The 13,126-nt window shown below is 28.6% G+C and overlaps 1 protein-coding gene across 1 annotated transcript; it reads left to right on the top strand.

Annotated features, from left to right (window-relative positions):
* The first annotated feature begins 9,521 nt into the window (after positions 1-9,521).
* On the top strand, positions 9,522-11,818 carry LOC7490736 (L-ascorbate oxidase). The gene is made up of 5 exons (XM_002300500.4): positions 9,522-9,862; positions 9,981-10,073; positions 10,163-10,372; positions 10,499-10,681; positions 10,767-11,818. The coding sequence occupies exons 1-5, from the start codon at positions 9,572-9,574 to the stop codon at positions 11,709-11,711; spliced, it is 1,722 nt and encodes a 573-aa protein (XP_002300536.3). The 5' UTR covers positions 9,522-9,571; the 3' UTR covers positions 11,712-11,818.
* The last annotated feature ends 1,308 nt before the right edge of the window (positions 11,819-13,126 follow it).

Raw genomic sequence — 13,126 nt, 5'->3', positions numbered from 1 at the left:
TAAAAACTACCTAATTTTCTTTTGTAAACTCCATTTATTGCATGGATATTATGCTATTTGAAATTATATGTGCAAATAATTAAAAAAGAAAAAGAAAAGAGAATTGTAGATACAAAGGAAGGTAACAGAGAGACATGGGAGAAGAATTATACTATAAAAAATGCAAAAAAAAAAAAAGAGAAGAAAATATTAATTTAAAAACACGACTAATATTTCTGCAACAAAATACACGACACTCGTGGGAGGATTTGAACGCAAGAAACCAAGACAGCAATATTTTAATCGTGAAAGGCATGAGAAAGGAAGATGGCTGCGTGCTAACAGCAACACGCAATTACTCATTATTAAAGTAGAAAGAAAACAAAAAAGATTGATTCTTTAAATCCAATTATCTGAAAATAAAAAATAAAATAAAATAAAATTGGCAAGTCAAATTTAGGTTGCCGGTTCTTTTCATTGCCATGCTTTGAATTCAAGAAGGCAATCAATCATTCACTCGGAATTAAATATGATAACAGGCCGGCATTTTATCATCCACAAATTTGGACCTTAACCTTGAGTAAAGTGAAGTGTTTCACGTAGCTTTGTTCTATTTTTAGTTTTTTAAAAAAATATTTTTAATTTGAAAAATATTTTTCATGTTTTTTTTATGGTTTTAATGCGTTTAAATTTTATTTTAATATATTTTTAAACAAAAAATTATTTTAAAAAGCAACACAACCACCCTCTTAAAGCAATCTTTCACTGAAAATTAAATATAATAATAGGCCAGCATTTTGTCATCCACAAGAATATTTGGACCTTGACCTGAGTAGTTTTATAGCGTGTTTGACAATGTGATTGCAGGTGCTTTTCAAATAACTTTTCGTGTCAAAATACATGCCAATGATGTTTTTTCATTTTTTAAAAATTATTTTTGATATCAGCACATCAAAACGATCCAAAACGTACAAATCATATCAAATTTTAGTAAAACAAAAATTTAAATTTTTTAGGAACGCAGCCGCAGCCGAGTTCTCAAACGTTCCTTTAATTGAGGTTGTAGCAGCGATAACAGTTTAAAATTTTTTTATTTAAAAATATATTAAAATAATTTTTTTTTAAATCATTATTAATATCATCATATTAAAACCATATAAATAAATTAAAAAAAAATAGTAACACAGTTTTGACCGCATTTCAGAACACACCAGATTTATTCTTTCCCTAGGAGGTTCTAATACACTGTAGGTGATAAGATGGTACGTTAAATGTCATTGTTGGGATTAATGGTTGATTAGTTGTCAATTTGCAAGTCACTGTTTTATTGATGTTATTAGCATGCAATTATGCATGGCTTTTAATTAATGCTTGTTAAGCTAAATGAGCTTGAATTTTCAATATGGGAATAGTGATCGATCAATTTCATTATTTTAATGAGAGTCCTCCTCAAGTTTTTCTCTGAAATAATTATTTATATATATATGTTTTTTTTTGTTTTTTTCTTATGAAAATCCTTGAAGGAAGAGTCGGTAGAAAAATTAAATTAAATTAAATTAAATTATATAACATGATGAATGATTGCGAGTAATATTGGTGATAATTGGTGCACATGGTACTTTTTTATCACTCTTAATTAGCATAGATTAGAGGGTGATGATTTTATTGAAATTTACATCAATTTTATGAAACATAATTATTTCCCCCACCAATTAATAATTAACTCAGATCATTTTTTTTCAGTGAACTAGAAACTTTCTTTTGCTTTTCAAATGCATTGGGCATGAAGTAGATTTAGATCATGAGAAAAAAAACACATGAGAATTATCATTTTTGAGGATGCAAAATTTAGTTTTGATATAGTAAAAAATATTAAAGGATTAATGATTATGGGTAATGTTAACCTTACCTTACCCAAATTCTCTTATTGAATTCATCTTTTTAGAATTTTAAATTAAATAAAAATATTAGTATTACACGATCTAGATTGGACCTGAAACTTGAATCAATATGGGTTGAAGAAAAAGTGAAGAAATAAATTGATAAAGATTGATCCGCAACCTATTAACTTTTGTTTTTTAAAATAAAATTTGATTAAAATAATATTATTTTAAATTTTTTTAAAATAAAATTATATTGATTAACCGAGTTAATCTTTTCTATTCATGATTTGAGTCTTGTACTCTATAATACAAATTAATATATTCAAATTAGGTTTTAAAATTACACCTTAATGTTAGAATGATTTCTAACTCCATTACTTTTATATGAAACACATCCTAATTATTAATTTTTTTTTTATGTTTCTTAATAGTCAAATCAATCCTCTTTCAAGTAGAGGGATCTTTTAATTTTTAAAATTTGTTTGAGAATGTGATTGCGGTCGGTTTTTTTTAAAATTAAAATATTTAAAAAACGTTGTTTTCACTGCATTTTCAAACGGATTCTTAGCACCACACTTCCATGTCTCTTTGTTTTTATCAATTAGAATTTCTACCAAATATTCTTGTTGCTATTCCATCTAATCAACAAAGTTTATAAAGTAATAGGCATGTGTTTAAAGGGATTAAAGGAAAAAAGAATTATGGAGATGGAAGTCGGATCATTTTAGAATAAATCTAGTGGTCATTATCATATCAACTCACTAAACTTGACAATTAAACAACTTAAACTTTATATTAATGGGGTATTAATTGATGATGTAACATTGATATCAATCATCATCCTCCGCATATAAAATTAAATGAGATTTTTGAATCCATATCGTGGTCATTATCATGCATATCAACTCACTAACCTTGACAATTAAACAAAATAAAATTTATAATTGAGTATTATTAATTGATGATGTAACATTGATATCAATCATCATTACCAACAAATAAAATAAAATAAAATAAAATAAAATACAACAAAGATGTAAAATCATATAAATATATGATAAATCTTTTGATGCGAAAGCAATGTGAATAAATGTTAAGGCGTTTATAATTCGACGGGTGTTTTTGTTTTTATTCTCTAAAAAGGCTCTGGGTTTCGCATCTTCTCTTTGAAAAAAACACATAATGGCATAGCTGTAATAATACATAACTTCTTAATTATTCATTTCTATCTCTATCAAGAATTCATGTGATGAATTATTTCTCTACAAGAATTCTTGTGGTGGGAAAAACATTTATTTATTTATTTTGTAATGTAAACACACGTGTTCAATATTTGCTACTGAATATATATAAAATTTTAACTTTAGTATTGGAGGTAGTATTTGCTTTTAGGTCGAAGTAATATCAACTTAAAATGAGTTATATGAACAAATAAATAACTATATTATATGATTTTTATTATTAGACAAAAGAGAAATAATACATGAAAGTAGCAAAGAAAAATCCCAATTCTTTTAACGCAATATGTCAATTTATTCATGTAACTCGCCGCATATATTTTATTTTCAACAATATTAAAATTTCAAAATTTAAATAAGAAAAAAATGTTTGTTAATTAAGTAGGAGTTGATGGTAGACCAATGGTGTTTGTGATTGTGGTACATGATATTTTTTAAAATAACTTTTCACTTAAAAATACATCAGAATTATTTTTTTAAAAAAATATTTTATTTTTAATATCAGCATATTAAAACAATAAAAAAACTAAATAAATATGAATTTATAATTTTTTTAAGATAAAAAAACTTTTAAAAAACTCTTAAAAGCATAATAAGAGAAACTATGTCAACCATCCAAAAACCTGAATAATTTCAAAGGGGGAAAAGAAAAAGGAAAAGAACAAAAAAAAAAAAAAAGGCAAAAAAAGCAAAAGCAAAAGAGCTAGGGAATTTCCAATACTTTAACCTGTTCTTTTGGCTCTTTCCTGCTGGTTTGACTTTTGTGTTCTGCATCAAGAGGCAGAGTGATTTATTTCTCTAAATTGCAGCCATGCCATCCGTGTCATGAATCTCTTACCAAATCCTAGGCAACTATTAATCAATATAGGCAACTATATATATATATATATTTGTGTGAATACATCAAAACCCGCATATTCCATTTTTATTCTAATCTAGTTTCAATCAATCACAATAAACAATCACTAAATTCAATTTATAGTTATTAAATGATAGAGATTGGATGAGATAATCTAAGTTAATAATTTAAAATAGTTTCATTTAATTATTTTTTTTTACAATTAATAGGTTTTTAGCTAAATCTTTCGAGTTTTTTACTAAATAAATTTCTTTTATTTATTATTAAATTCAACACGGGTTATGTCTCAGATTAATCGATAACCTTGTTATATAAAATGACTTCCTAATGGCTGTGAGGGCGATTGACCATCTACACCAAATCGCTAGGCTTTCATTGTCTTCCCGTGTGCCAAAACAAGAGACCAAGTTTAGGGTTTTTTTTTTAATATTTTTTTTTCTATGGAAAATAAGAATCAATTAGAACAGGAAACGTGCTCCATGCATGTATATTCCCGAGAATTCAACCTGCCGAACGTGAAGAAACACAAAGAAACAAGATAAAGGACAAGCACTCACGGCCAATATAAATTAAGCACCTTAAATCAACATGAATTCAATGGTTTCTCAATAAAGATATTCAAAACATAAGAATCGTTACCATACGTGTATTCTATGGAGACTTTTTTTTGCAAATTGTTGTGTTATATACTATTTCAAGTGTCTTTTGAGATGTTTCAACCGGAGTTTTTTTAAAAATTAATTTTTTTTTAGTGTTTTTATCGATGCTGATATCAGAAATATTTTAAAAAATAACCGCTACCACTGTCTTAAAATATTCTTTTTATTCTTTAATGGAGGTTTGAAAGGGTATAATATTATGCCAAATGACACTTGTGTAGCTAATGTAAGATTGATTCAAGTTGTTAGGTTGATGTGGATATTCTTCAAATATGTGGTGGGCTTCAATATACATTGGCCCAAACATTTCATTTTTTTTTGCCACCCCTTTGGGTTATGAGGAATACCAATTGGACCAATTGAGGGCCCATAAACTTCCATGAAAAAACATTCATGCTGATTTTTTTAGTGGCTTTTATAATAATAATAATAATAAAAATATTTGTCGAACCATAGGCACCTAAGACCAGATCCCTATCCAAACCCAACACCAGTCATGGTCCGAATCTTGAGTACCCTAGATCTAGTCCTGGATGGCCACCGAGCACCCTGACCCATGTCCAAGCTCGTACCTAAACATATCCATGCATTAACTCTTGAACCTGAGGTGACTCCAAAAATATATGAAGCAAAATGTGTGCAATAAATGAGAAGGTAAAGTGTGGTAACCGTAGGGACAGACACCCAATTGCTTAGTCAACCATTATTGCTTTGAGTTTTCAAATATGATAAAAAAAAATAATGATGAAATATGATAAAAAAAAATATCAAAATTAAATAATTATATTGTATTTTTAAATAAAAAAACTAAAAGCATCAGTTTTAAAGGAAAAACAATACTAAATTAATATGCACATAGTCTTTGATTCATACTTCTTGGAGTGACTAAAATGTAAATAGAAAAACAATAACATCAAATGCCCGCATGAGAAGGGAGGACAAGTGTGCACCTATTAAATGAGCGACAAAGACACGACACAATTTGTTTTTTCATTTGAAACATTTTAAAAATGTATTTGACTTCAAAATGTATTTGACAAAGACACGACAAGAGGTTTGCTTTTTTATTTTTTAAAAATAATAATTTCAAAATGATGTTGATTTAACATTTTTTATAAAAATATATATTGAAATGATGATGTTTAAGATTGATCTAGGTTAACTCGCCTAACTCATGACCTAGGTCATGGTCTTGGTCAGGTTTAATAACTTTGTTTTTTTAAAATATATTTTTTATTTAATTAAATTATTATAGAAAAAAAAACACTTTCAAGAAAGACAGTAAATAAAATTATTGAAAAGAAATATATAATTTTTTCAAAATTAACTTCCTGAATCATGTAATTTTTTTTACAACAAAAAATATTATTTTTATTAGCAGCATAATTCATTGAATAAAAAGCCACAACAATCAGTAAAATAAAGCTTGGAAAAACTACAATGATTACAAATAAAAAGGAAAAAGTGTATATTTTTAATAAAAAAAATTAATTTTTTTATTCATGCATTTTTTCCACTATTGATAAAAGCGTGTTTTTTTAAGGAGGATCATTTTTTTTTAAGCAAAAACTCATTATGATTGAGAAAGTAAGCTTCAATTAAAAATAAAAAAAAAATCATGAATTAATCATGTCTGCCTAACTATCTTATAAAATAAGAACAATAAATTTCAACTCCGAGATATGTAGTTCAACTAGTAAGGTCCTAGATTTACTTCCTAGAGATCACCAGTTCGACATCCATGTTAATAATAAAAAAATAAGAACAATAAATTTCAAAAGAATAATATAAAACATTTACGATTAAGAAATTAAAAAATATTTTATTCTTCTTCAATATTAATACACAGATTATTTTAAATTTTTGCATACCAAGCTACTACATAATTGATGAAAAAGCAATGGATAACATCATCATAAAAAATACTAATCTTCTTCAAACAATGACATTCTGTTTTGTTATCAATAGCACTTTTTTGAATAAAAGGTAGCGAAAATTAAAATTAAAATTTGATAAAAATTTCAACCATTTAAAATAAGTAGACAAAAAATATAATTCTTCAATCTAAACCTCATTTTCTTTTTAATGCAGCTCTTCATTGCTTTAATTATAGGATATTTTTCAGTTGTAATCATTGTTTTTTAATAATGTCATGATCTTGAAAGTAAGTTTTAAAAAATATTAAAATAATATCTCAATATTTTTATGTTACTTAAGAAAAAAAGACTAATAAATGTTATAAAACTATATATATAAACAATCTATTAAAAATCTTAAAAGGAAAAACGTATTTTAATTGATTTGTTTTTTGCATATTAGGTGTATAATAATTGAAAAACAAATTGTTGAAATTCTCAAAAAAACCTATAATATTATTTAAAAATAATTAGAAATTAAAAAATAATTTAAATATCATGTTGAACATTTTTTTTTATAGTGCATTCAATAAAAATTAAAAAAAAAACTAAAAAACACATAGAAAAGGGCTAGTACGCCCAAGCAGAAGCAAAAGAGACGGGACTGCGTACTTGGCTCAATAGAAGAAGGCTTGCGGGCCTAGCCTTCTTCTTCTTCTTTTTTTATGTACTTTTTTAAGAAAAATAAACTTGATATTTCACTATTTATCGTGGCAGACGACGTGTCATTTTACTTACTTAGATTCTTATTACCAAAGATGTGACTAAAAAATTGAATTGAGGTTTTTTGGATAAAAAAATTATTTTCAACCTATTTTCATATATAGACATCTAAAAGCACCATTAGAATCTTAACGAACAAACTTATAAGCTTAAAACACTGCTAAATTCATTCAGAAACATAAAACTAAGCTTATAAAAAAATTCACTTTTCAATCTGATCTAGTTTTTCAACGATCTGAAAGCTTAAAAACATCTCAATATACTCATCTCATCAAGAAGAATATATTGACACCAAGTTTCTTTTATAACAACTCAACCATTTTCTAATGACTCTCTTTCCTCACAAAATTTAGGGACTAAAAGTGTAGGAATGAAATGTCAAAACCTTAATAAATAAGGATCAAAAGGAAATTTTTTTTTATCAAGGACCATAATTTCTAAAAACACGCCTTATGAATAATTTAAAAAATGAAAAAGAGGATAGCTTTTTTATTAAGTGTTAAATTTGGTCTCCAAAGTTTCAATTCAGTTTTAGGAATAAAATTAAATTCTATCTTGCCAAGTCAGGCAATAATATAATATGGGGATGTTTTTTTGATATGGTGAAAATCCTATAGCAAACACAAACTAATTGGAACAAATTATCAACCTGAAATATCAGTCAACGCAATGTATAATGATAAAATTGAAAAAAATAATTTAGTTACCGAAATAAAGAATTCTTCAAAGATAAAAAAGTAAAACATGATACATTTTTAAAACGATACATGCTTTGTTTTCAAAGCAAAAATAACATGTATGCGTATTTAGTAATGCGGTGCAATATACTTTCATAAAAGTATTTTTTTATTGAAAATATATCAAAATAATATATTTTTATATTTTTTATATTATCATATCAAAACTATGAAAAAAACATCTAAAAAACATCAATTTAATATTTTTTTCATGCAAAAAACAGTTTGAAAAACACTTTAAAAAGCTAATTGCACCACGTTAAGAGCCTGTTTGTTTTTACATTTCAAAAACGGTTTTGAAAAAAAATAATTTTTTTATTTGTTTTAAATTAATTTTTTGTATGTTTTCAGATCGTTTTGATGTATAGTGGTATCAAAAATAAATTTTAAAAAACAAAAAAAACTTTATTTTAATATATTTTTAAATGAAAAATACTTTAAAAAACAACCTTTACTACAATACCAACTAATAGCCGAGCATTAAAAGCAAAACAATATCAAATATGCACAAAGTCTTCGATTTATACTTCTTGGAGTGACTGAAATGTGTAAACTAGAAAAAAACAACATAAAAAAAAAAAGGTATGGCTACGTTGAAAAAAATAATTTCCATGCAAAATGTGGATGCAATAAATGAGAAGGTAAAGTGTGTAACTATGAAATGAGGGACAACCACCCAATTGCTTAGTTGTTTTAAGTTTTCCAAGACTAACGATCCAGTATGACTAATAAAAAAGTATCGGATTCAGTCTTCCATGTATTTCACGTAGACTAGCACACGTGGTTGTAGTTTCCAATGAGGTATTATTACCTTCTATATATATATATATAAAAATCTTTTTCCAATTTAGCACTTTTTTTCTCGATCTTTTCTATGTTTTTTTTACTTTAAATTCATTTTTTTTTCTAATCTTATTCTCAGACCTTTTTTTTTAATAATCGTGGGAGTTATTTTTTATTCGACTATATATATTAATTTATCATATCAGAATATTTTCTATATTATTTAATTTTAAATCAGACTAGAAAAGAAATCAAGTTGAGTCACTTTATCTATCAATTTTATTATTATTATTTTTATTTTATCTTTATAATATTTTTACTGGTCAATATGATTGTTTTTTGACCGATCAAATCGACTAGGTCACATAAAAAAAACTCTCACAAGTATAATCTTATTCTATGTAAGAAGTTGAGTCATGAAATTCTATTTTTTTTGTTAATTTTTTTTTTAATTTTATTCTTAAATTTTTTTTACCAGTCGATTGAACCAACTCAGTTTTAAGGTTGATTCTCTTGAATTTAATAATAATATTAAATAATTGAAGAAAAAATTAATATAAACCACATCGTTGTGCATTTATGTAAACTATTTATAATTCTAAAAAGTCCTCAATCTACACCTACCTAACAAGCCCTTTTTTTTTTGGTGTGTGTTGTATTGGCCTGGAAATTCTTGCTATATATATATATATATATATATTTGTTTTGTTGTTCTACACATGCATAAAAGTAAGGAATTGAAGTGATCTTGCTCTTCAGTTTATCAAGCTATCAAAAGCAAGAAAGACCAAGGCATGGCTAGGCTCTCACACAGCATAGCGATTCTTACTAAGTTGCAGGTTTCATGCATCTTCATTTTATTAACAACTGTAATTCCAAATGTGGAGGCTAGAACCCACAATCTCACATGGAAGGTGACGTACGAGTACAAGTATCTTGACTGCTTCAAGAAGCTAGCTATTGCCATTAATGGACAGACTCCTGGACCTCATATAAATGCAACAAGAGGCGATACCATTATCGTTACTGTTCTTAACAATTTGTTGATGGAAAATGTTGCCATCCACTGGCACGGAATCCGGCAGGTAGCTTGCTTGCTAGCTAGAGTCTCAACTTTTTTTTTGCAATATTGTTTTAGTTTCTTAATTTATTTCCAAGTCACAATAAATACACTACAAAATCTAAATACTGGCATGCGTGCAGCTTGGTAATGGATGGAATGATGGAACGGATTCAGTCAATCAATGTGCAGCAATGCCAGGGGGGTACTTCACATACCAATTTGTTGTTGACCAGGTAATATTAATTTCTGATTATTTGAATTACAATATGATATTTTATGTATATAAACATAATTAATTCCTTTATTTATCATGTAATTTTAGGCAGGCACCTACATGTACCATTCGCATTATGGAATGCAAAAATCATCTGGGCTCTATGGACTAATTACTGTAAATCCTCTCCTTGGAGAAGAAACGCCCTACCACTACGAAGATCGGGAAATTATCCTTAGTGATTGGTACCATGACTCTGCTTATGAACATGCCGTTAAATTGTCTTCAAAACCATATGTCTGGATTGGAGAGCCTCAGGTTAGAAAATGAAACTTGACAATCAGTCATTGGTTTTTTTTTTTTTTGAGAAAAAAAACAACTGGAATGATCCGGTCTGACCTCTTAACTAACTCATTCGGTTTAATTTGTTGTGTTTCTTGTCAGTCCCTTCTGATTAATGGAAGAGGGAGGTACCAGTGTGAGCTTCTCGGTGTCTCGAACCGTGATCGATGTAATGGCAGCAGTCCAGAATGTACTCCAGATGTGGTGAAAGTAAAGCCTGAGCAAACCTATCGATTTAGGATTGCTTCTTTGACTTCCCTCTCGGCTCTTAGTTTCCAAATAGAGGTAATTATTCTTCAATAAAGAAAAAAAAAGTTGAGTCTGTATGATGTTATTTTCCTAATATTCTGTAAGAAATTCTGCTATGCAGGGTCATAAAATGACTGTTGTTGAGACTGATGGGGTGCATGTGGTTCCGTTTGTTACTGATAACTTGTACATTTACTCTGGTGAGACATACTCCGTCTTGGTCACTACCGATCAAAATCATTCGAGGAATTATGGGATTAGCATAAATGTGATTGCTCGAAAGCCTGAAACTCCGAATGGATTTGCCATTTTAAACTATGAACCTAATCCCCTCGATGCTCAGCACCTACCACAGCCACCACCTGGACCTCTTTGGAACGATACAGATTCGCAAAGAAACCAAAGTCTTGCCATAAAAGGTCTCCGGGGTTATGTTCCGGCTCCGCCGAAGACAGCAGATAAAGTACTTCACCTTTTGAACACGCAGAACACCGTCAATGGCTACAAAGTTTGGGCAGTAAATAATGTCTCACATGCTCTCCCAGATACACCTTACCTTGTTGCACTCAAGTTAAATATACCAGATGTTTTTGATCCAACCCCAGCCCCAGAAGACTACGACCATAGCTATAATATCTATGAGATTCCTGAAAACACAAATGCTACAACTAGCACATCCATTTACAGGTTGCCATTCAATAAAACAGTGGATATTATACTGCAGAATGCAAAAGGTATGGGAGGTGATAGTGAGACACATCCTTGGCATCTCCATGGACATAATTTTTGGGTCTTAGGATTTGGGAAGGGTAAGTTCAATCCATCAACGGCTTCCTTGAACCTGGAAAACCCAATCATGAAGAACACAGTGCCACTTTTTCCTTATGGATGGACTGCCTTGAGGTTTCGAACTGATAATCCAGGAATATGGCTTTTCCATTGCCATATTGAGGCTCATTTCTACTTAGGCATGTTAGTGTTGTTTGAGTCAGGATCAGATATGGTTACAAAGCCACCACAGCAAAATATGGGCTGTGGAAAAACCAAAAACTACATCAACCCTTAAGGCATTTGCTTGAGGGTGACAAATTCTCTACCTCCATATGTATCAGTAGTTTTTGTGCTTTCCCAGCTATGGGGTTTTAATTCCCATGCCAATAAATAAATAAACGAGCAGTGTAAGCTTGTTTTCGAGTGCACACTAACAAAATTATCCATGCATTTCTGTGGACAATGCGAGAAATCTCCTTGGAATTAAATAAAAAAAATAAATATGAGGTCTAATTAAATTCAGTCAAGTAAAACATTTAGGGATGCTTACCTAAAACACTTTCCAAGAAAATATATTGTCAAGAAAATTCATAAAAATATTTTTATATCTATCAAAACTCAAAATTCACATTTTTATAATACTAAATAAATAACAAAATTTATAAAAACCACCATTAAAAAATTGAAAAGCATCGATGGAACATCCGCTGGTGTTTAGGAAAAAATTCCTTCGGTATTTGAATTGCCTACAAAATCTCCAATAAAAATCTGTCATTAACAAGTTGCTCCTCAGAAATTGCAGGTAAATCTTGTTTAATTTGTGTTTTTTAAGATTTATTTAAGTCCATAGAATTCTCTCCTTACTTTTACTCCGTCATGTATAACATCCTCTCCGACTAAGCTAAATTGAATGAATAAAATCAGTTGTATTCCAAATGCTTAAGATTTTCCCTTCAGAACCCATGTTCAAATCAATTGTTATTTGCACAACATCCATGGAGCTTGCTCTGTAGCACACTTGTGGTTGAGTTGCTGAGCAACAATTAAAGTTCTAAATCTATCACAAACTACATTGACCTATTTCTTTTACATTTCTTTTTATTCATTTTGGGCTTTAAGTATGAGAATCCAAGGAAGAAAACCATAGACTCAAATGAGATAGAAACAAAATGATTGATTAAAGTAACTTGTAAAAAAAGGGTGTTGTCCTACCATTCTCACGGGACATGATGTCGCAACGACACTTTCCAAGTTGATTTTGAATAATTTTTAGTTGGTTCAGGAATTGCCACGTAATATTATGATTATTAGAAATTATAGCTGTTTTTTAGAAATTCTAAGTAATAAACTGATTATGTAAAAGAAAAGTATTAATACTCCTAGTACGTCTTACATAAGATAAGTTATATTGTTTTTCTCCTTTTGCTATAGTCTGATGGTGTTTCTATTTCTATTTCTTTATTTGCTTCATGATTTTTATATTTATTTTTTATTAGGTTATTCTGGTCTCATGACCTGAGAATAATACTTAATGGGTTAATCCAAATTGACTCGAGTAGTTTTTTTTAATTGAATTATTTTCAACTTTATCATTTAATGTTAGATCGGTTAGAAATTGAATTTTATAATCTATTTTGATCTTTTTTTCTATGGTAATGTCCTAGTCTTATGATCAGGATTGCGAGTTTTGATATTTTAACCCTAGTTAAA

The sequence above is a fragment of the Populus trichocarpa genome, chromosome 1 (genome assembly GCF_000002775.5).
Source record: "Populus trichocarpa isolate Nisqually-1 chromosome 1, P.trichocarpa_v4.1, whole genome shotgun sequence".
Lineage (NCBI taxonomy): Eukaryota > Viridiplantae > Streptophyta > Magnoliopsida > Malpighiales > Salicaceae > Populus > Populus trichocarpa.
This window is presented reverse-complemented; position numbering and strand designations above follow the sequence as displayed.

Excerpts from the sequence above, each read along its gene's own strand:
- LOC7490736 (XM_002300500.4), top strand. The coding sequence starts at position 9,572 with ATGGCTAGGCTCTCACACAGCATAGCGATTCTTACTAAGTTGCAGGTT. Across the intron at positions 9,863-9,980 it reads ACTGGCACGGAATCCGGCAG|CTTGGTAATGGATGGAATGA; the intron begins GTAGCTTGCTTG and ends GCATGCGTGCAG. Across the intron at positions 10,373-10,498 it reads TCTGGATTGGAGAGCCTCAG|TCCCTTCTGATTAATGGAAG; the intron begins GTTAGAAAATGA and ends GTTTCTTGTCAG.